The 24784-nt window shown below is 38.0% G+C and overlaps 2 protein-coding genes across 3 annotated transcripts in view; one reads left to right on the top strand and one right to left on the bottom strand.

Annotated features, from left to right (window-relative positions):
• Positions 1-10936, bottom strand: part of CENPC (centromere protein C) — a 74269-nt gene extending 63333 nt beyond the window's left edge. Inside the window, exons 1-4 of the mRNA XM_066278711.1 lie at positions 10538-10936; positions 4461-4507; positions 1927-1997; positions 1104-1198 (exon numbers count right to left, since the gene is read on the bottom strand). Coding sequence (XP_066134808.1) covers positions 1104-1198; positions 1927-1997; positions 4461-4507; positions 10538-10921 — 597 coding nt within the window. The 5' untranslated portion in view covers positions 10922-10936. The remainder of the gene's footprint in view (positions 1-1103; positions 1199-1926; positions 1998-4460; positions 4508-10537) is intronic.
• A 30-nt stretch (positions 10937-10966) lies between these two features.
• The window catches only part of STAP1 (signal transducing adaptor family member 1), a 59721-nt gene continuing 45903 nt past the window's right edge, over positions 10967-24784 (top strand). The window contains exons 1-2 of one of the 2 annotated variants that reach the window (XM_066278713.1): positions 10967-11238; positions 13495-13633. The gene's annotated coding sequence lies outside the window, so the exon portion shown is untranslated. Of the gene's footprint in view, positions 11239-11612; positions 11684-13494; positions 13634-24784 lie in introns of those variants that run through there. The other variant, XM_066278712.1, reaches the window with a different exon arrangement.

The raw sequence follows: 24784 nt of genomic DNA, 5'->3' as shown, positions 1-24784 counted from the left end.
CTGCACAGCTGACAAAAACTCTACTTTCCCAGAGTAGACTCCTTCTGTCTGGACCAACCTAAAACCTTTAGGTTTTGTCCAAAATTAGCAAATACTCTCAGGGAAGGAACTAACAACTGTCACCTCATCTTTTAAGGATTCTTCTCTCTTTGGAATTTTAGTTCACCTAGCCCTTGTCCCTTCCATAGCTTCCCATGTCTCTAAAAATATGATTTGTTTGCATTTTAATGTTTTTTTAACCAGCAGGAGTGCTGGCCTATTACAATCTGTTACATATGACCTAGAACTCCAGCAAAACCCTGAAACCAAAGCCCTACAAGACTTTCAGAAAAGAAAAAAAAGTTTTATTCATGAGCATTAATGCAAAGATCTTAAATATTAGCAGAGCAAATAAAAAACAGTTAATACTGTGTGACCAAGTCAAGGAATCTTAAAAAAACTGATTTAACTTCAAAAATCAATCTCATATGTCACACTGGAAAAGGTCTGTCAATTCAGAAAGAAACAGCTCTGTGTTCTTTCCTTACAACCAAAAGGCCATATATATATTTAATTATTTGTAATGCAAGTTTGTAATCAATATTATTCTAGGATTATATGATTTTTATCTCCAATTAGTATTGTACTTTTGAATACTTTCTCTTCAACCATGAATTTCAAAAAACTGTATTTGAAAGTCTGCCATATTGTAGAGTAAAATCAATCTGTCTTCTTAACTATGTAATCGATAAAATATTAATTTCCCCGTATAGCAATAGATTGCTTTGGTTTTCAGAAAATAGCCAAATTGTCAACCTAAATTAGAAACTTCAAAAGTTGCCCACTTTCCTAAAAACCTAATTTAAGTATTATTTTAGAAGTGATAAATTGTGTTTTAATTTGATAATTCCAATTCCCAGACCTCCAATTTCAAACACAGGAAATGTCAAATCAAAGTGTTCACAAATACCTCCAAACTTTATTTTAAAAAAATCAATGGAAATATAAAATTCCTTTTTAAAACTAAGATTTACAAACAACCAAAATGTACCTTACTACATTGTGTATTGCTTCACTCATTAAAACATTAAACCTGTACCTACCAGCTTTTCTTTTTGACTTACCTCTCTGCTTGGTGACGGAAGAGAAGTGTCTTTTTTTTTAGGTGTTGAATAAAGCACTGATTTTGTAGGCTCTATGTTAAAATCACTGGCAAGACCTCAAAAAAAAAAAAAAAGAAATTTTTAAAAATGAAATACACTATAAAGTCATTTAGTTTCAATTAAAAGCCCTATATGACAGATTAAGTCTGTTAAAAAAAAAAAAAAAAAAAGTCTGGTGACTCTTTAAACACAATTAGCTTAAATGAAGTATAGACATTAATTCAAGTTCAAACGATCACAGAAGGCACCAGGAACTAGGGGAAAAAAAGGAAAGATACTGAAGGAATATATGTCAGAGCTTATATAGAAAATACTTTTCCATGATCTATGTTTATTTCTTTGATTGGCCTGTTTTCTTATTCCAGTCAGTACCTTCTGACACTGATCAGTACTTAGAAAAGTTCTTGCCATAATTTAGCATTTCTTTAGAAACTAATGTATATCACCAAACATTATTTCAAGCTTTCCAGTGACCCCAAGAATTCTGCACATTTATTTCTATTATACGAAGTACTTTCTCTTATGTATGATCATTATTTATGAATATCCAGACTAAGGGAATCTGGTGAGAACTAAAGAGAATGACAATTATTCTCCTTTTTGCCAGTATTATCCTCAGGGTACCAAAGATACATGAAGGATAGCACACGTACTCAAACTTCTTGGGAAAATATTTTATAATATTTAAATGCTGAAACATATTTGCTGCATTTGATATTAATATGACAAATTTATATCTTCATCCATCCAGACCCTCAAAGTTCATATGGAAACGAAGCCTTACTTTTATCTTCAAAGCAGTCTTGTAAGATTACCATTAGGTTCTGGCCTTGCCTCATATTAATGTCAAGTGCCCTAATAAGAAGGAAAGAAGGAAAAATGTTAACATATCATTCAGAAGTTATTATTTTGGTTACCACCTATTCTGTAAATTCTCTATCTCCTAATTATAAAACGTTAATTTACTTAATCAGAAAAATATCACCTTTATTCTCTAAGGACAAAACAAGTACCTGAAAGTCCAAATGTTCCCTGAAAATTATGCAAGGAAGAATGTCATAATCTACAGTAATAATTACACTTCTTGGTCAAACAGCCACATCTAAAGCTATTTTAGGCTAATGTTGTATCTAAACAAGAACATAAATTTTTTGAACAAATTCATTCAGTCCTTAACTGTTTTAATAAAGACTGTGTCACAAGTCCTAACAGCTCCAAGTAACATAGTCTTTTAACAAGTTTTCAAATGTACAGTACTTTTGATTCAATATCATTAATCTTAACAATAGTTTATAAATCATATAAACTTTCAATTAAAAATTGCTTTGAAGCCTGTCCTGTGGTGGCACAGTGGATAAAGCATCAACCTGGAAATGCTGAGGTTGCCAGTTCGAAACCCTGGGTTTGCCTGGTCAAGGCACATATGGGAGTTGATGCTTCCAGCTCCTCCCCACCTTCTCTCTCTGTCTCTCTCTCCTCTCTCTCTCCCTCTCTGTCTCTCTCTTTCCCTTTCTCTCTCCTCTCTAAAATGAATTAAAAATTGCTTTGAAGCCCTGGCTGGCTGGTTCAGTGGTAGAATGTCGGTCCAGTGTATGGATGTTCTGGGTTCGATTCCTGGCCAAGACACACAGGAGAAGTAACCATCTGCTTCTCCATCCTTCCCCCTCTTACTTCTCTCTTTCTATCTCTTTCTATCTCTCTCTTCTCCTCCCCTCCTGCAGCCATGGCTCTACTGGCCCTGGGCACTGAGGATGGCTCCATGGCCTCCACCTCAGGAGCTAAAATATGGTTCTGGTTGCAACAGAGCAAGTGTAGCAGATGGGTAAAGCATCACCCCCTAGTGGGCTTGCGGGGTGGATCCTGGTCAGGGCGCATGCAGGCATCTGTTTCTGTATTCCCTCCTCTCATTAAAATAAAAAAATAAAAGAAACAAAATTCTATTGAAGTCATTCTAAATTCACACGCAGTTGTAAGAAATACAGGCCCTGACCGGTTGGCTCAGAGGTAGAGCATTGGCCTGGCGAGCGGGAGTCCTGGGTTCGATTCCCTGCCAGGGCACACAGGAGAAGCGCCCATCTGCTTCTCCACCCCTCCCCCTCTCCTTCCTCTCTGTCTCTCTCTTCCCCTCCCGCAGGCAAGGCTCCACTGGAGCAGAGTTTGCCCGGGCGCTGAGGATGGCGCTGTGGCCTCTGCCTCAGGCACTAGAATGGCTCTGATTGCAGCAGAGCGACGCCCCAAGATGGGCAGAGCAACGCCCCCTGGTGGGCAGAGCATCGCCCCTTGGTGGGCATGCCGGGTGGATCCCGGTCGGGTGCATGCGGGAGTCTGTCTGACTGCCTCCCCGTTTCCAGCTTCGGAAAAATACAAAAAAAAAAGAAATATAGACAAAATCCCTTGCTCCCTTTATAGTCTCCCCCAAATTTCAAAACATTTTGCAAAACTTTAGTATACTATCAGAACCAGGATACTGATATTGATACAATACACCAATCTTAATCAGATTTCTCTAGTTCTACATATACTCAATTGTGTGTATATATCTAGTTCTATACAATTTATCATTTATGTAGGTTCAGATATTTCCACAAGTTAAGATATTGAACAGTTCTATCGCCACAAAGATCCTTCTAAGACCCTTTCATAGCCACACCTTTTCTTTTAGCCCCACCAAACAAGCTGTATCTTTTTATTACTATTTAATCCTCTGAATAGTGAGTTTTTTTCATGCTCACTGACTCCAGGGAGTGTTTTCTTTCTCAAAAAATGAAATTAGTTCCAATTTTATCTGCATCCCAGTCCGACACTCTATCCACTGCGCCACCACCTGGTCAGTAGTTCCAATTTTATCAACTTAAAATGTTTGTTTGATAACTAATTTATAGAAACAAAAAGGACATACATTAGCCTTTTTTAAATGTTGCCTTACACATTTTTTTAAATAAAAATTTTGTACAATTATAGTCTGGATGGTCAGGAGATATGAGGACATACATGAACATTTGTACTACTTAAAGGGTTAATCCCATTGACACAGTGCTTTCTTTTTCTGTGGGCTGTCATCAGTGATAATTGAAACTGCCTCTTCCTGTTCATTTATCAGATGAATTTCTTTTCCCACTACCACTATGTCACTGTATTGCTTATATTACTATTTGTTTGTTAATATAAAATAATTTCTATAAAATGTCTATATTTAGTGGACATAGAAATCATTATTTTAGTCAGAGGTAATAGTTTTTCCTTTCTTCATTTAAAAATTCTGCTTTTTAAAGATGAGAAGAAAAGTCATCTTAGATGACATGTAAGTGTATAAATCACCTGGGAGACCGGCAAAATCTTCTTCTGTAGCCATTTTTGAGATGATCCTGAAAAAAAAAAAAGTAAATCATCAATTTGGTTTCTTTGTTTAAAATATATTCAAATACAATTTATTTTCAAAGTAATTTCAGCAATTGAACATGCCAGAAAATGTTATTCATTTATTCACTGAGCAAGTATTTGTTAACTGACCATTACAACACTATCAAGAGGAATTCTCAGTTGTTTCCAAACCTTTGCTTGCACACTTTCCTCACCCTGGGATTGATTTCCTCTTCTTCCCTCTCTTCCTTCACACCCCTCCCCACACCTTTCCCATCATCAAAATCCTAAGTATCTGGTCTTCCAATAATTAAAGTTGGTTGAATAACAGTATCATCTACTTATCTCCTTTCTCTGTAGGTAGATCTCTCTAAAGTAATATTAAAGGATTAAAATGGCATAAAACAAAAATGAAAAGAAAATAGAAGAGAGGACTATCTATGGACAAACAAATTTAACAACTTTCTGGAATATGGAAAATAAATGGAGCATAACCTATGCCTAAATAAGCTCAGAGAATACTGTCCTTTATGAGGAATGAAGTTGATATGCCAAGGAGAAAGCCATTATTACACAGAACTAGGAAACTCAACAGCTGAAGTTGGAAGAGTTAAGACAGTGAATAAAAACAGAGCAATTAAAAGAAAGCTTATACACAGAACAGTAGACCTCTACTACGCTTACCCCCTTAAACACAGAGCTCAAATACAGGATTACTAGACATTTAAAAGGCTTTAAAACAAGACAATCAAGGTATAAATTTTAAAAATGAAAAAGAAAAAGCTCCAGGAGGAAAAGTAATATAAAGAGAAAGAATAAAACTTCAAATACAAGAAAACTCATTATAATCAGTACCTTCAACAGAGATTTGAAATAATACTGGGCTCAAAACTAAAGTGGCATACTATGAAAACTAAACACAAAGCAAGAACAACTCTTAATAATTAAAAACATGATTGTCGCCTGACCAGGCGGTGGCGCAGTGGATAGAGCGTTGGACTGGGATGTGGAAGGACCCAGGTTCGAGACCCCGAGGTCGCTAGCTTGAGCATGGGCTCATCTGGCTTGAGCAAAAGCTCACCAGCTTGGACCCAGGGTCGCTGGCTCCAGCAAGGAGTTGCTCGGTCTGCTGAAGGCCAGCAGTCAAGGCACATATGAGAAAGCAATCAATGAACAACTAAGAAGTCGCAACGCGCAATGAAAAACTAATGATTGATGCTTCTCATCTGTCTCCATTCCTGTCTGTCTGTCCCTGTCTATCCCTCTGACTCCCTCTCTGTCTCTGTAAATAAATAAATAAATAAAAATTTAAAAAAAAAAAAAAAAACATGATTGTCTAACATAAAAACGCAATTAATTATAAAAACAAAGTATATTTGGGGGAGAGGAGAGAACAAAGACAAAGAAGAGACAGAAAAATAAGGAATAAAACAAAGAAGATACAATAATTAAGAGGTCCAGCCTGACCGGGTGGTGACACAGTGGATAGAGCGTTGGACTGGGATGTGAAGGACCCAGGTTCAAGACCCCAAGGTCGCCATCTTGAGCGAGGGCTCATCTGGTTTGAGCAAAAAGCTCACCAGCTTGGACCCAAGGTCACTGGCTTGAGCAAGGTGTTACTTGGTCTGCTGAAGACCCACAGTCAAGGAACGTATGAGACAATAATCAATGAACAACTAAGGTGTTACAATGAGCAGCGAAAAACTAATGATTGATGCTTCTCATCTCTCCATTCCTGTCTGTCTGTCCCTGTCTATCCGTCTCTCTGTCTCTGTATTTAAAAAAAAAAAAAAAAAAAAAGGTCCATCTTCTGATCAACAGTCATTCCAGAAAGAAGAGCAACAGCAAAAGGAGTCATATTTTAAGGAAATATAAAATCCAACTTCCCAATTCTGTAGAATATGGACCAGCATAATAAATGTAAGACCCATATCTAGGAACATAACAATAATATCATACTTCAGAATTGAGTATAAAAAGATCCTCGCCTGACCTGTGGTGGCACAGTGGATAAAGCATTGACCTGGAAATGCTGAGGTCGCCGGTTCGAAACCCTGGGCTTGCCTGGTCAAGGCACATATGGGAGTTGACTAAGACTCCAAAACCATCCTTGACTCTGTTTCTGGCAATGTTGGTTGTTGTGTCTGTAACAGTAAGCAGAACTAACTACTCTTACTGAACTTGTATTCCTAATCCTCCTTTAAATAGACCTGTTCATTGGAAAGACACCCCTTTTTTCTGTTTATGTTAATAATTCTGTTTGGCTTCCAGGACCATTTGATAGCCGTGGACCCGTAAGGCCTGAGGAAGAAGGACAGCTTATATCAAATTGCACTGTGGACTCAAGACAGATTACCCGTTTATATAGGTGCAGAAGATCATTGCTTAAAGATAAAATCACAGGGTTGGTTATCTACTATACAAAATGGGTCACATCACCTTATTCTATATATATTACAAGGGTAGACCTTTCAGACTTATGTACGCCTACCTTTTGTGTTCATGATTGGTCCTGTGTTCTGGAATAAATCAATTAATCTCATTACCTGTGTGAATTGTTCATTTTATACATGTCTCAATTTCTCTATTAATTATAATCAATCTGTTGATTCTCTGTATATACTTAAAGCTAGAGCAGTAGTCTGGATCCCTGTTCAGATGCACAGACAATGGCAAAACTCATCTGAAATGTAATTAATAGATGAGGTTCTAAACAAGATATATGTGACACTTTCAGAGAAAAACTGAAACTGCTTTCTAGTATACCTTTATTAAGCAGTACTGCTGATGGATTGTCTGAACTAAACCATTAAACATTTGCAATTATTAGGAGCTTCTACAATAAGCACATTAATTGTCATTGCTGTTTTGTTTTTATATTTGCTTGGTCTAGAGAAAGAGCAGAAGCAACTTGTGTTGTTCTGGAGGACGAGTGTCCTCGTACACCATAATGTGGCAGAATGAGTTAAAAAAGGGGGGGGGATGTTGGCGGAAAGCCAAAGCACAGAGCACTGACTCCCTGTTCCCATCCTGAGAAAGTGAAGGTTGAGAACAAGCATACATGACTGAAGGCAGTCACGTCCAGGGAAGGCTCCAGGACGTGATGGTTGGCCTTCCTTGCTGGAGCTTTCTGCAGGTCAGGAATCAGACAGCAGATGGTGTGGTGTTATGTCTCAGAAAGGGCAAGAGAAATCTAATCGGTTTTCCAAAACTAAACAATAAAATTGTACACTGTATTCTGTTTGTTAGTTTCTTATGCATGATGTCATGTTTCTGCTTAATAAATTGGATAACCGATCTCTCTAAGGCACCTCAATCCTGGAGAGATTGGGGTCCTCCACTTGCAGTATTGTTGCTGCCTCATTCCTTTGTGGTTCCTCTTCATGAAACCCTGAATACTAACAATAAAAATTGATTTCTAGAGAAGAGGGAGGGAGGGAGGGAGGGAGAGAAAGAGAGAGAAAGAGAGGGAATCAGAAATATGAATTTCTTATTCCACTTATTTATGGATTCATTGGTTGATCCTTACATATGCCCTGAGCGGGGATCAAACCTTGCAATCTTGGCATATCAGGGTGATTCCTTTAACCAACTGAGCTAAGTGGCCAGGGCACAATCAATTTCAATTTTAGTTTCTTCCATTCCCTGTCAGATTGTTTCTCAAAGAAAATAATATATATACAATTCATCAGGATTTCTAAACTCCAGCACTACTAACATTTTGGGCTGTATGACTTTTTGTTGTGAGGGCCAATTCTATGCATTGTAAGATGATGCTCAGCGGCCTTCCTGGTCTCCACCCACTAACACCATCAGGACCCATTCATCCATCCCTCTCAGGACAACCTGAAATATTTTCAGACATCACTAAATGTCTCATGGGGGCAAAACCATCCCCAGTTAAGAACTACTAATGTGCAGGCATGACAGAATAAACTCTCCTCTCTCCCCTTGTCTTTTAAATGGATTATGACTCAAAGTGAGTTATTAGAACTAAAAGGCTCTAAACAGCTCTAAGATTATGATAGGCATTTGAAAAATAAACTGTGGTCAAGAGAATGGGCAGACAGGCAGAAGGTAAGAAAATATTTGCAAAGACATATCTGCTATACAAAGAACTCTTAATTAAAACTCAACCATAAGAAAACAATCCAATTAAAAAATAAATGGGCCCAAGACCTTAACAGACACCTCACTTCAAAAGATAGAGACAACAAAGAAGCATATGAAAAGATGTCCTCAGGGAAATGCAAATTAAAATAATGATACCACCACACACCTATCAAAATGGCCAAAATCTGGAACACTGACAACTCCAAATGCTGGGGAGGATGTGGTGCAGCAGAATTCTCATTCGTTTTGGAATGCAAATAGGTATAGTTTGGAAGACAGTTTGGTGGTTTCTTACAAAACTAAACATTCTTACTATATAACCGAGTAACCGCGCTTCTTTGTATTTACCCAAATGCGCAGACAACTTATGCTCACACAACCATTTGCATGCAGATGTTTACAGCAGCTTTATTCACAACTGCCAAAACTTGCAAGCAACTTCAGTAGGTGAATGGATAAACTATGTACATCCAGACAATGAAATATTATTCAGCATGAAAAATAAATATGCAATCTTAAATGCATATTACTAAGTGAAAGAAGACAATCTTAAAAGGTCACACAGGTATGCTTCCAACTATATGACATTCTGGAAAAGACAGTATATGGAGACAATAAGAAGACAGATCAATGGTTACTGAGATTGGGGAGGAGAGGGATAAATAGCAAGTTCAGAGAATTTATACGGCAGTGAAAATACTCTGAATGATACAATAAAGGATATATGTCATCCATTAAATATATACTTGTCCAAATTCATAGAATGTACAACAGCAAGAGTGAACCCTAATGAAAACTATGACCTTTGGGTGATAATGGGTCAATAAAAAGTTCATCAATTGTAAAAAAAAATGCATCACTCTGGTGGTGGGGGGTGTTGATAACAAAGGTAGCTATGCATATGTGGGGGCAGAGGGTATATGGGAAATCTCTGCACTTTCCTCTCAATTTTGCTGTAAACCTAAAATTTTTTTAAATCTTTTATTTATTCATTCATTTTAGAGAGGAGAGAGAGTAAGAGAGAAAGAGAGAGAGAGAGCGAGAAAGGGGGAGAAGCAAGAAGCATCAACTCCCATATGTGCCTTGACCAGGCAAGCCCAGGGTTTGAGCTGGTGACCTCAGCGTTCCAGGTCAACGCTTTATCCACTGCGCCACCACAGGTCAGGCTAAACCTAAAATTTTTAAAAAGGTTATTTAAATGGTAAATTTTATTCCCCTTCCCCAATATTCTTTTTTAAATTATATAATGCAGATAATGTATGTGCTCACAGTAAAAAGTACACATTACACCACCCTTTCATACACATTTCTTTACGCAAACAAATACAAGTATATAGAAATGGGAATACCCCGATGCTGAAGACTTTCTTAAAAAAGGGAAATAAAGCAGAAATACAAGTGTAGAATAGGGTGTGCCGCGGGTCGTGTAATACATGGCAACCCAGGCGAAGTATGAAATCCAAGCCGGTGAGAACCAAGGGCGTGCAGAAGCAGGTAAACAAAGCCCGAGATCCCTCCGCCGCCGTCCCCCCTCGCCCCTTTCCCAGCTGCCCCTGGGAGAACGTTATCCCAACCGACTGCTTCCCCCCAAGCCGCTTCTCCCGACCGCCGCGTCCCAAACAAAGAGGCATTTCAACCGCTCTACGGCCAGGACGTTATTTGGATGACTAGGCACCGGAATTAGGCTTAAAAAGTCGAAATCACAAGACTCCCTTAAGAGAAAGATGTCATCACAGCCGAAATGACGACCAGAAACCTTGACAAACCAGGTAAATAAACTCTGGCTATTTGGCAAACAATCACTGTTGATCTCCACGCATTCGCGCGGCCTTCCTACAGAAAGCCTCAAGAGGTCACAGACTGGGCCCAACGTGTCCCCCGTCGCCTCGCGTCCGAGGTCCGAGGAGGCCGCCCGCACTCACCAGACCGGACGCAGCCATGCTCCGGCCGGGCGCCGTCCGCGCCCGGAGTCGGTGGGGAGCGCCCACCGGGACGCGGTTCGAGGAAGCGCAACCCTGACAGCGTCCACAGGAAGCAGCTAGGCGGCGAACCAGAGGCGCCGCCGTAGGAGGAAGCGGAGCACGAAAAGTTCGAGCCAACGGGAGCGCGCTCACCGGGACCTCCCATTGGCTCCAACCCTCACAGACATTGGGGTAGGGCCGTCTCCATAGTTTAAAAGGAGCTGCACATGCGCACAACCCAGGAGAAGGAAGGCCGTTAGAGGCCGGCCCCTCGTTGTACCCACCCACGGTTCCGCCCTCCGTAAGCCCGCCCCCACCTTCTTCCCGTAGCCCCGCCCGTCGCATTGCCCCGCCTTCCCTTAACCCTCCCCGGAAGCTGGCCGTAAAACTGCGCGTTTACTTCTCCGGCAAGGTCTTTGGACGTATCTTTGCTCTTTGGACATATTGTGAAACTTCACTAGTTCTGTTTTAGATTGAAAAGCAATACTTTCTATTTTTTATTAAATGCGTGCTTTCGCAACAGAATGACATGTAAAGATAAATCATTCAAGTGTGATGTCCTGAAAGGACTAGATCAAGGGTCTTGAAACCTGCTCAGCCTACTGGGCTAAGACGAAGCGTGGCACCGTTCTGGGTGTTTTCTTAATTATATAATGGGAAAGGTAAATTAGATGTTCTGAAGACTTCTGGCCTGTTTAATGACTCTATGAAATTGTGTCCTCTATTTTTATGAGTTAATAAATTTTTTCAAGGGAATTTTAACAAAATACATTACTTATTGATTAAATTCATTAATCAAGAGTTAAGACCATTTTTTCTTATTTTGTGTGTGTGTGTGTGTGTCAAGTTTGTAAAATGTGTTATTTGGTTTTGTTCACTTTTATTGTTAAAAATGGCACTGCCCACATGCGGCTGCTGATTACCTTCATGCTTGGGAAGGGGCTTGGTTATGCTAATGTGTGCTGGAGGAGGGACTTTCACCCTAAAAGTTTTTAAAGGACTAGCTAGGAGGCCATTTTTGAAAGAAGACCATGTTGTTGCTGGGAGGGAGGCCACGTGGTGACAGAGAGGAACAAGCAAGATGGCAGGAGCTGAAGGGGAACAGAGGTGAGGGGCTTTGTGAGCTCTGCTGGACTGGTGAGGTGGAAGCCTTTGATTCTAGAGAAAACCAGAAAGATTCTCCTGGTTGTGGAACAGGAGAACATATGAGTAGGTTTTGGTGCCCCATGTGTTTGTTTTTTACTTGTTGGCCTGTATGAGTGTAGAATACAGGATGGCTCACCAGTTCTTGGCTCCATTGTTTCATTACCATCTGTCTGAATTAAATGGGAACCTGCACGAGCCAGGCGGCTGTGATGGTGGCCTCAGCTATTAGCCCTACAGTGTGCATGTGTATAAAGGGAGGTTACAAATTAACTCTGAAATTTGACAAGTCTGAGTTCCTTTATAGTAAAGTGACCAATCGTCCTCCTTTAAGGAGGACAGTCCTTTTGTAACTTCCATCCTCCCTTGAAAAGTGTCCTCCTACATGTCCTCCTTTTTGATATTGGAAGACTGATGGTCTGTAGTCAATCGATGCAGAGTCGCTCCATTGCATGTGATGTGACATGACGATTCGTCAAGGATCAGTACAGTGCGGCCAGACACAATTATGGAGGCATGCGCTCTGCGCGATATACCAAACTGCGCAAATCGCTTTGTGTACTTCTTACTGAAACACAGCATGGCACATATGACATTGTAGACTCATGATTATTTCTTTCTCAGTGAATATTCAAGCATAGACAGGTAAGCACAATTCATGTTTTATTAATTCATTATCTATTTAATAATTTCCAAATACATATAATTTTATTTACAAGTATTTTCCCGAAATTCAAGTTCTAAAGTGGAAATCTAACCTCAAACCATATCTATTAATAATGCATTTTGATTAAATAGTTGCATAAAACAAATTTTTTAATTAGAAAATTATAAATACACCCGAATATCACTCCAAATTAGTGGTTTTGTTTGATATTTATTTTTACTAAATGAGTACTTTTTTCTTACAATTATTATTAAAAATTAAGTCATGAAAGCATAATTACAATATAAAATATTACAAATGTTTTTATTATGCATTTATATTGTGTATTGTTGCAATGAATAAAATTTTCTTTTATTTACGATATTGTTTTCTTCAATTTATTTTTGTCCTCCTTTTCATTGTAAAAAAGTTGGTCACCTTATATATAGGCCACTAATTCTGCCATACTGGGCAAGTTAATGAAACTTTCTCAATTCCCTTGCCTGTAAGTAGGAATAATATTGAAGTTATTGAGACATTGTATTAATTCCTTTTAAGATCTAGGTGAAATGCCTGAAACATAGTAAGAAATCAATAATAAATAATGAAATTGGTGTTATGATTTTTTAAAACTTGGTCCAGCAGAAGTTTTGCCAATCAGGCTACATCATACATAGTACTGTCACATTTGGTATAGATAATGGTAAAAACTATCATTTACTGAGTGTGTACTATATGCCAAGTTCTATTTCATACGTTCCCATGCAGTAACTTATTTGTTAGAACATTCCTATGAGAGAAGACAGCTAATATTCCCATTTTATATATAACAGAACTGGGATCGGGTTTAAGAAACTTGCTCAAGATCACACTATCATTAAAGGGCAGTGCCCTGGTCTTCTGACTCCAGAACTGAACACTTAATTATTGCAGGAATCAAAGGAGGACAAAAACGCCCGGACAACTTGATGAAGGAAACAGGATTTATTTAGCTGGTAGAGCTGCGTGACCCCAAAAGAGGCAACAAAACACGTGCTCCGCAGAGTTAGATTTCTTACATCTTCTATACCTTTACAGCTTTAGCTTTCATGTAATAAATGCCTGATTTCTATGACTTCTTTGTTTTCAGGCCTACATGACTTTCATGTCTTATGGAGAGGAACAGGAGAGGTTGCCGAGGGTCTGACCTTGATAATCCTATCACTCATTCTTACTGGAACTGCAAGTTCATTTCAAGGAACTGAAAACAAGCAAGGTCCACAGCCATGGTTTGTTATATTTCAAACTTTTCTGTCCGCCCTTGTTCCCTCAGTCAAGAACACTGAGGTCACAGGCTGGGAGGCCAGACACTGCAGGCCTCCCTCTCCTCTGCATTCTTCTGGTTTCTTCTTCTTCATAATCACTACACTTTTACCTCTGATGGGGATAGTTTAGCAAGCTCAATTATAGCTGTAGTATAGGTCCACATGTAAAATTATATTCCTCTGCTTCTACTGGAAACAGTAACTCTCAGAGGCATTTTGAGAAACTTGTAGTGCAGTGACATGCTGGTGTGAAATTCAGGGCACAAAGAGTAACAGGGATTAACTGCTGTTTTCTTGAGGGAATATGGAGTAGCACCCTTATGAAATCAGAAAAGTATGGAGATTCCATTGTTCCCAAACAAACTTTTCAGTTCCCTCTAGCCCATCAAAATAGGGTAGCTAGTTTATTAATGTTTATAAAACCCAGATTTGTCATTTTAAACCCCCATGCCACTCAAAATATATCAACTCACTTTTTATGAACTGCTGTGATAAATGACTAAAACTTTACATTTTCATTACAACTACTTACTCAAGTAAAGTGTGTGTTTGTGTTTATGTATCTGTCTATGGAAGTATGTGTATTAGAAATGTATATGGGGAATAAAATATCCAGAAATTTAACTTGAAAGAGAAGTAGAAATTTTTAATTACTTATGATTCTGTGTAGATAATTTAAATTTTGGAATCATTAAAACTTCCTTAAAGAATATTTTAGACCTTGTAAATTACACTACAAAATTAATTTTCTCTAGAAATTCTAACAGTTATAGTTTTAATTTAAAATTTGCTAATAAATTACTAAATAAATTCATTTGTATAATTTTTAGTTTTTTTAAATATAATTTTTTAGTTATTTTCTTTTTACTGCTAAATATTGGTACATCTGTTAATATATTCACTTTAGCCTTTTAGACAAAATTATCCTCAGGTGGAAAGGCTCTATTAGACTGTAATATATAGATTAGTTAATAAAATGTGCTTGCAAGATGCCAATAGGTGGCAGCAATTTTCACACAAATGCACACAGTTACTATGCAATGGGTCCTTAAGGTCTGCATTGAGTCCTTAATTCCAAAGTGCTAAATAAATTGACTAACCTTTTCATTTCCTAAATTATCTCTGATTTCCACCAGATAATTACGATATGGGTACTGAAAAGAAAATAATTCTGAGATATTCTACATTAAATTACAGTGGTCAGAGAGTGAGAGAGATGGAACTGTTTTAACGGCTGCAGTCTAGCCAACAAAAGCCTTCTCACATTCCTATTTTGCCTGTTGGGATTCAAATTTATTTCCATAGATTATTTTAGCCAGGAACAATCTAACCAAGGGGTCTGTTTGTTGTGTACATAAGGGATTTCCAAACTCTGCACTCAGCCAATCCACAATTCTTTAAGCAGACTCTGCTATCCCAGGGCTGGCCATGCTTCACCTTCCCTCACCCCTTTGCCTACAGCTCATGTAAATTCTTTCAGACTACCTCTTCTCCCCTTCTCCTTGCTTAATGTATAACAATGCTTGCAAAACTCTGGGATAATTGACATGCTGTCTTTTATGCCCAGCCATGTTGTTGGTGGTTTAGACTCTAGCCCCAAGACCAGTCTTGGATAACATTGTTTGGCTCAATCAAACCTTACTTAAAAAAAAAAAAAAATTCAGCCTGACCAAGCAGTGGCGCAGTGGATAGAGCGTCAGACTGGGATGCAGAGGACCCAGGTTCGAGACCTTGAGGTCGCCAGCTTGAGCCCGGGCTCATCTGGTTTGAGCAAAGCTCACCAGCTTGGACCTAAGGTCGCTGGCTCAAGCAAGGGATTACTCAGTCTGCTGAAGGCCCACCGTCAAGGCACATATGAGAAAGCAATCAATGAACAACTAAGGTGTTACAACCTGCAACGAAAAACTAATGATTGATGCTTCTCATTTTTCTCCGTTCCTGTCTGTTTCTATCTATCCCTCTCTCTGACTCTCTGTCTCTGTAAAAAAAAAAAAAAAAAGACTTTAGTCATGGAAGTTAAAGATTCTTAGTTTAACAGTACTTATTAACAAACTTATTGTTTTTTTTCCTTACGAGTTTCCATAGAGAAACAGAAGTCATAACACAAAAACATTCACAATTGAACTGACCTCTTAAAAATTAGTTTATATTCAAACCCACTCCTACAGTTTAACATAAGCATGTGTCCTAGTTCATCATCACATTGGATCACCATCTTTTTGAGGTCAGTCTCACACTGGTTGTCAGATACTGTAGAACAAAACTACACAAAATACTGTGTTAATTGATTGCAAAGTGAAAATGAATATCTTGCAAAGGACAAATGGCTTCAAAAGATTGACAGTGCTACTCAAAACGTTCTAAAATTAAATGCAAAGCCAACGACAAATGCAGAGTTAGACCTGTTAACTAGACAAGCTGGATGATATTCAAGGGATGCTCAAAACATCAAAGGTTAACATCACTAGTCAGCAGAGAAATGCAAACCAAAACCACAAAACAAAATTTTCACTTAGCAAAAAGTTAAGTCCAATGTTTAAAATGGACAAAAAATTGAATAGACATGTCATCAAAGAGTTTCACATGGCAATTAAGCACAAGAAACAATACTCAATACCATACATACTTACTAGTATCGTAAAAAAAAAAAAGTGCCAGTAAGGAGGAGCAGCAACTGGAAATCTCATACATGACTATTACAAATGCAAAACAGCACAGACACTGTGAGACTCTTTGGCTATTTCTTATAAAATTTAACACCCACTTAACATATGACCCAGCAATACCACATTTGGGTATTTCCTGAAAAGAAATAAACACATGTATCTACACAAAGAATTGCATACCGATGTTTATAGCGGCTGTATTAATAATGGGCTCAAACTGGCAATATGCTCATCAACTGCTGAATGAATAAATTGCAGAATATTCATACACTACAACACTCCTCAGTAACAATAATAAAAAAAAGGACTGACACATGCAACAACACAGATGAATCTCAAAAGCATTGCACTAAGCGCAGAAGAAGCCAGACATCAAAGGCTATCTGCTGTGTTATTCCACATATGTGACTACAGAAAACCATAGGAACAGAAGTCAGGGATGAGGTGGGATGGATGGAGAAGATACTGACTATAACAGGCTTTGAGGGAGCTTTTTGCAGTGATGGAAATAGTCTGGGTCTCGATTTTGGTGATGGTTACTCAACTATATCTATTTGTCAAAACTCTTAGAACTGTGCTCCTGAAAAAAGGGTGACTTTTGGGGTAAATTATACCTCAATTAACCTGTTTTGAAAAATTAAGAATGTTAGAGGAGAAAGAGAGAGAGAAAAACATAACTAAATGTAAATTTTGAACAGTTTAGTTCAAAACAAAGTATAAAGAGTATTAAGCAACAGTGAAAAACTATAATATTAATTGATTGTTCAATGGTATTAGGGAATTATGAATTTTTTTAGACATTACAGTGTTATTGTGTTTATGTAAAAGAACATCCTTATTCTTTTATGTCCTTATTAGGATACACATATTAAAGTATGGAGGGGTAAAATGTGATGTTTGTAAGTACTTTGAAACAGTTCAGTAGAAGAAAGAGATACAATTAAAGCAAGTATATGTAAATAATTATTGAACCTAGATGGTGGAAGTGTAGATGTCTATGGACAATACTCTCTCACCTTCTCTGTATGTTTGAAAAGTTTCCTTGTAAAATGATGGAGCAAAGGTAACCAACTGGAGAGTTTGTCCACCCTGCACTGCAGATAGCCAACTAAGCTGATACGGGGTCGCAATGAAAGAAGTTGCCATGTATTGTATAGCGCTACGCAGTGGAGAATGGGCAGCTGTGCTGGAAAAGCCAGCACTCTCGGATGGTTTATAGACAGGGGGTATTAGCCTGACCTGTGGTGGTGTAGTGGGTAAAAGCGTCGACCTGGAATGCTGAGGTCACTGGTTCAAAACCCCAGGCTTGCCTGGTCAAGGCACATGTGGGAGTTGATGCTTCCTGCTCCTCCCTTTGTTCTTTCTATCTCTTTCCTCTCTCTGTCTCTTTCTCTCTCTGTGTCTCCTCTCTCTAAAAAAATTAAAAAATAAAAATGTTTTAAAAAGAGGGGGGTGTTATAGAGCAAAATTAACAAGTCATCAAGGGTAAGGGGTTTGAGGTCCCGTTTCTTGTTGAGTAGTCAAAGTTAGTAAATGATTATTTAAGGTCTTGAGATCAGCTTCTGGATGCCTCAGTCTGGTTTTATGGGGAGGTGACCAGGCGGTCATTCAACTTTAGGGCTCAGGAGCTGAAACACAGTTTGAGTATGATGTCTTTAGGTTAACGAAATACATAGCTGTGACCATTTTAGGGCCTGGCCATAGTTTTTGGGCTGAGTTAATAAACATAAGGGAAAGGGATGAAGTTACAGGGCTTGCTGTGAAAAAACTGAATTGAGTTCTAGGGCTACATGTTAAGTCAAAATCATACATTAAATCAAGACCCTCAGTTAAACAAAGTGACATAATAAAATTATTGAAATTCTCAAATACTCTGCAAAAGCAATTTATTATTCTTCAAAAGTTAAAATGTTGGCAAATTACTATCAGAGAATTTTGTCCGAAAAATTACTCTCCAGAAATTGATTTACTCTAGCAATTAGAACATAAAATTTGTTAAAGTGATATAAACTTATTTGTATAATTTTGAGTTTTATATTTTAATATAAAATTTTATGTTGACTCTACTGCCAAATGATGGTTCTTTTGTTAAGTACTTTCACCTTGAGCAGCCTTATCTTACAGAATTACCCCCAGATAGAAAGGTTCTGCCAGACTGTAAAGTGTGCTTGCAATATGCCAACAGGTGGCAGCAGCGCTCACAGAAAACATTTTGTTATGCAACAGCACCTAAAAGTCTGCATTTACCCTTAATTTTAAAGTACTGTATAAATTTACCAACCTCTACTTTTCTTAAGTTACCTCTGTGCCTTTTTATAATTTGATTTTTAATTGCAATTATATTCTATAATAAATACATTGTCTCTTAACAAGAGCACAACAAATAGACTATTTTCTGGGTGTCCATTCTATATCTCATAGTTTACTTCCAGTCAACATAATTCTTACCTCATAAAAAGGAGGTTTTGTCATTTAAAACACTGCAATATATAGATCATGTACCATAGAAATATATACGTGAAACCTCTATAATCTTATTAACCAATGTCACACTAATAAATTCAATTAAAAAATAAAACAAAAGATAAAAAGCCTAAACATATATAAAAAAATAAATAAAACAAATACAGATTTTCAAAAGCTTAATAATATAGTTATGCATTATAATTTTACCCTTGCAAATATTTAAATTACTTTGATAGTACTAGGCAAAAATTTAAATAATGTACATTTATATTTATTGACATAGAAATGTGCTCTAGACACATTATCCTGAAAATGTAGCTTATGAAACAGTGTGTATTGAATTGATTACACAAATATATACAAATAGAGAAAAAGCGCCCCTAAAGGGATGGTACTCATCCAAACAGTGCCAATGGCAGATGGTCTACAACAAGGGATGGTAGAGTAGCATGTGATTTTCATATTCTTTTCTATGGCTGTGTTTTGTCTAAAATGTATATAAGTAAATTTTCTATTTATAATAAGAAAAAATATATTAAAAAATTAAGGGCCTGGCCGGTTGGCTCAGTGGTAGAGCGTCAGGCTGGCATGTGGGAGTTCTGGGTTCGATTCCTGGCCAGGGCACACAGGAGAAGCGCCCATTTGCTTCTCCACCCCTCCCCCTCTCTTTCCTCTTTATTTCTCTCTTCCCCTCCCGCAGCCAAGGCTCCATTGGAACAAAGTTGGCCCGGGCGCTGGGGATGGCTCTATGGCCTCTGCCTCAGGCACTAGAATCGCTCTGATTGCAATAGAGCAATGCCCAGATGGGCAGAGCATCACCCCTTGGTGGGCATGCTGGGTGGATCCCAGTCAGGCGCATGCGGGAGTCTGTCTGACTGCCTCCCCGTTTCCAGCTTCAGAAAAATACAAAAAAAAAAAAAATTAAGTATGTATAGGACATAATAAATTCAAATGCCTATAAAAATTTGTAAATAATAAAATGCCAAAATTGTGGATTGCAGACAATCCCTAACAGAGATTTAAAAGGTAAAAGAACCTGACCCGGTGGTGGCACAGTGGATAGAGCGTCAGACTGGGATGCAGAGGACCCAGGTTCGAGACGTCGAGCTCGCCAGCTTGAGTGCGGGCTCATCTGGTTTGAGCAAAGCTCACCAGCTTGGACCCAAGGTCACTGGCTCGAACAATGGATTACTCAGTAGTCTGCTGTAGCCCCATGGTCAAGGTACATATGAGAAAGCAATCAATGAACAACTAAGGTGCCACAACAAAAAGCTAATGATTGATGCTTCTCATCTCTCTCTGATTCTGTCTGTATCTAGCCCTCTCTCTGACTCTCTGTCTCTGAAAAAAAAAAAAAAAAGAATCAACCAATGAATGAATGTATAAATAAATGGAAAAACAAATCAATGTTTCTCTCTCTGTGTCTCCCTTCCTCTCTCTCTAAAGAAGACTTGAAGCTTCTCATCTCTCTTCCTTCCTGTCTGTCTGTCCCTATCTGTCCCTCTGTCTCTCTCTTTAAAAGAAAAAAAAGAATGATTCCCAAAGACACTGCACTGTGTAAAACTGATCCACCAAGAGTCAGCTTCTGCATGCATAGTGAGAAATCTAATTAAAATATTGGGAAGCTGATGCTTATGCTGGAATCTCCAAAACCATACTGACACTGCACAATCAGGAAGCCATCACAATTACAAAACAGTCCTGTCAAGAAGGAAGCCACCACAAATCAGAAGCCTCCATGACCAGGAAGCTTCCTTACTGCTTTTGGCTGCAGAAACACACCATACTTGCCAAGACAGGCATTAGAAAATTGGTGTTGTAGGCCTTGACTATCAACACCCACGAAACTAGTGGTCACACACTGAGAATTCTGATAATGTTCCCACTGAAAAAGTCAGGTGCTTACAAACTCTGCTTGCTTCTCGAAAAACCAAAGGCAGCCTAAAATTATGTCTCAGTTCTGCCTTACTAATGTTAAGTGCATCCCAATTCCAGCAGCAAAGAAGTCTGGGAAATTTAGTTTTTAGCTTTCAGCCTCAGCAGTAAGGAATGGCACTCTAGAAGAGATAGAAATGGATGTTAGGCATTAATCCACTTTGTCCCCTAAAGAAGCACTAACGGATCTTATATGAAGTAAAGGGGAAGAAAAATGGAAACCTAATTCTTGTGTATATTGAGTTGGAAGTGGTTAAAACTGAATTGATTATTAGTCTCTCCCCCAAACTATCAACTTATTTGGAATGTCCAGCTTCTATTAAAGCTGCCATTCTATTATTTATCTCATTTAGAAATCTGTACAAGTTCTGTATCTGTGTGGCATCCAAGAAATATTTTTCAATAATATAAATGTTTCCCTCCACTACAAAAAATAGTGTGAACACATAACTAGAAAAACTCTTTATCATCCTACAAGCAACTCTTTGTACTGGAATTATAAGGTTAACAAATTAATCATTCTGACAAAATTACTAATATCAGTTTTATAGCAGTGATTCCTCACCATTAGTTTTCTACCCCAAAAGTCATAGTAGGAGACAGTAAAGTTTCTAGAGAAGAGAGTATTTTTTATGGAGTTTTCATTTAAAAGGGCCCTATTGTGCCTAACAGGTGGGGGCTCAGTGGATAGAACGTTGACCTGGGAGGGTGAGATCCTAGTTTCGAAACCCCAAGGTCACCAGTTTGAGGACAAGATTATCAACATAATCCCATGGTCACCGTCTTGAGCAAGGGGTCACTGGCTTGGCTGGAGCTCCCCGGTCAAGGCACATAGGAAAAGCAATCACTGAACTACAAAAGTGCTGCAACTACAAGTTGATGCTTCTCATCTCTCTCCTTTTTTGTCTCTCTCTCTCTCTTAAAATAAATAAACAAGTAAATAAATAAATAGGCTCTATTATAATAGAACTGAGTGCCATTCTTGACCACATTGCTGGTGCTAAATAAATATTTAGTGTTGAATGAAAAAAATGAAGCTCAAAAGCAATGAGAATCCTTTAAAGTGTGTTAAGTGAAGGATGACTGTAAAGGACTGATTTTTAAATGAATAGAGAAGAAAAAGAGTGAACATTAGACTGCTTAGAAGTCCATTGTAAAGCAGGACAAGAGGCCATGTAGTTAGTTCCCTTATTTTATAGGTGAGGAAGCTGTTATCCCCAAAAAGTTTAAGGTCTGAGAGCTGGTTAGTGTCAAAATTGGCTTTTCTCCCTATGTCCAAACAAATTTTTCTACTGCATTTCCTAACCTACAAGTTCATTATTTAACACCTAAAATTTGAGATATCCATAAGAGGGTTTTCATTGCAATGCTGCAGTGGTACAATGATATTGGAAATTGTGGACAGGTCTAACTGGCTAATAAGCTTTCAGCAAGACTTTTTGGGTGGTGTTGTTCTTTTGTATGTTTTTATTTTGGGGTGGGAGAGACAGAATTTGAACTTTGGTATATTAAAGATAAAACTGACTTGCAAATCAGCAAACCAAAAAAACTTACACAGGTTGATGAGCTGGCTTTTCTTTAATTTGGCTTAATTTTTTTAAAGATAAGAAAAATATAATTAATTAGGTCATTATTTCTCAAATATTTCTATTTGTACATTTTTAAGAGGTGTTTCTTTTTCCTCCCATGCAACTGTCTGGCCATAAAGCTACTACTTTCCTCTTATTCCAACCACTGCTGATCCCCAACCTCCGCCCTCCCTCCCTGCTTTTCTCATTTCTCAGTTCTCAGCCCTCCTTTCTTTCACTTCCTGTCAGTGTTACACCAGCTTCCCATTGCCAAGGGGTGGATTAGGTCACTTATCAAATCAGGAGGTTTCCTTTTGTCATTTAACTCATCTTTTTATTGCATTGAAACTAAAAATTAGTGTGGTTTTTATCTCAAAAAAATTAAGTTAGACTTAGATTTTATCATTTGAAGATTTGGGTAAATAAGAAGCAATCTTGATTTAATTTAAAGGCAAGGCCGTGATTTTGAATCCACAACTCCCAATTTCTGTTTCAAGCTGTTCTGATTTTGATAATGCACCTGAACATTCTTCTCTAGTTTACCAATAACCCACCTGTATTGTTGTACCTCACTTTGTAGACAATTTCGCTCCCCATATCAACTGCTGCAGATCCAACGCAAATCATGTGGTCTCTCCATTTGAAAAGGGAGAACAGAACCTTTTAAAGGTTCCTAGCTTGTTTTGACTTCTGAGACTAAGCTAGTTTAATTGTGGAGAATGCTCAGGCCTTAACTAATAAATCAAGAGTTTTTCTGAAATACTGAGAGTGAAGTAAGAGATGTAGTTTCTCAGGACCTCTGCAAAACATAGCAGATTCCTCCCAATGTTCCCTTCCCCATTATTCCTTTGACAATGTTGAGCTAAATCCAGCCTCTCATTTCCCACATGGATTGCATTTTGGCCCAGCGTAGCTCTATAAATCTTACTAGATAACTGTAGAGACCCCATCTATGTATGTATCATAGCATCAGTGATCCACAGTTCAGAAAGCATAAAAGGACAAAATAAATTGAAAATGTATAGTTTTCGCTGCCAAACGTATTTTGCCAAACATCTCTGGCAACCCACAAATTCAAAATACTGATAAAAAGTGAAAAATCCCATGTGCCTATACTGTGTTTTATTCTTAATAAACCATCAAAATGGGCATGGGATAAAGAGTTTCATTTTTCTAAAAACTTAAACAAAGCTTGATCCTGAATTACAACAGAAATAGTCTTAATAAAAATACTTTTTGAATTAATTTTTAGTGAAGTAGAGTTCATTCAAGTCATGCTTTGTCAGGATAAAAATAGACAACAATTTCAAAAAAGAAAACGTTACTTGTCATAGAGATGCAAATAAAACCACAATGACATATCACCTCATGCCTATCGGAATGGCCATAATCAATAAACCAACAAACAAGTGCTGGGGAGGATGTGGAAAAAAGAGAACCCTCGTGCACTGCTGGTAGGAATGAAGATTGGTACAGACACTGTGGAAAGCAGCATTGAGTTGTCATATAAAATTAAAAATGGAGCTGCTTTTTGACCAAGCAATCTTACTTTTGGGAATAGAGCTGAAAAAAATGAAACACTATTTCAAAAGAATATATGCACCCGTGTGTTCATTGCGGTGTTTATTTACAATAGCCAAGACCTGAAAACAGCCAATTTCCATCAGTAGATGAGTGAATAAACAAGCTGTGGTACATTTATACAATGGAATATTATTCAGCCATAAAAAAGATCTTGCCTTTTGTGACAGCATGGATGGACGTGGAGAGTACTTTTCTAAGTGAAATAAGCCAGTCTGAGAAAGACAACTGCTATATGATCTCACTTATATGAGGAATCTAATGAACAAAATAAATTGACAAACAAAATAGAAACAGACATGAATGCATGGAACAGACTGACAGCTGTCATGGGGAAGGGGATTGGGAGGCTGGATGAAAGAAAGTGAAGGGACTAAACAAAAAAAATTCTATATGCAACACATAGACACCAACAACAGTGTGGTGATAGCCAGAGGTAAAGGGAGGTGGGGGGTAGGTAGAGGTGGGCAAAGGAGCGAGGCTGGGAAAGGAAAGAGACTTTGCTTGGGGCAATAGCACATGATGTAGTGTGCAGATTCTGTTTTATTCAATTGTAAAGCTTGAAACCTATATGGATTTGCAAACCAGTATCACCCCAATCAATTACACTTAAAAAAGAAAAAGGAAAGAAAGAAAACAAATGTGACCTTGATGTCTCCTCTAAAGCCCATGATCTATCTCCAAATTGGTTCCTTTCATCCTCTGATGATGTTAATCTTCTGTTTATTTTGTTACTGTAATTCTAAGTACATGTAGTTTACTAAGAGATTGTTTTCTCAAAGTTGGTCTATACCTGTTTTATCTTACCTCATAAAAAGGAAAGAAAAGAAAGTGTGTGTGTATGTGTGCGTGTCCTGTTGGTGGTTTAAAATCAAGTTGGGACTTCCTCTTTGAACAGT

The sequence above is a fragment of the Saccopteryx bilineata genome, chromosome 5 (genome assembly GCF_036850765.1).
Source record: "Saccopteryx bilineata isolate mSacBil1 chromosome 5, mSacBil1_pri_phased_curated, whole genome shotgun sequence".
Classification (NCBI taxonomy): Eukaryota; Metazoa; Chordata; class Mammalia; order Chiroptera; family Emballonuridae; genus Saccopteryx; species Saccopteryx bilineata.
Note: the sequence above shows the minus strand (reverse complement) of the source record. Positions and strands in the feature narration are given on the sequence as shown.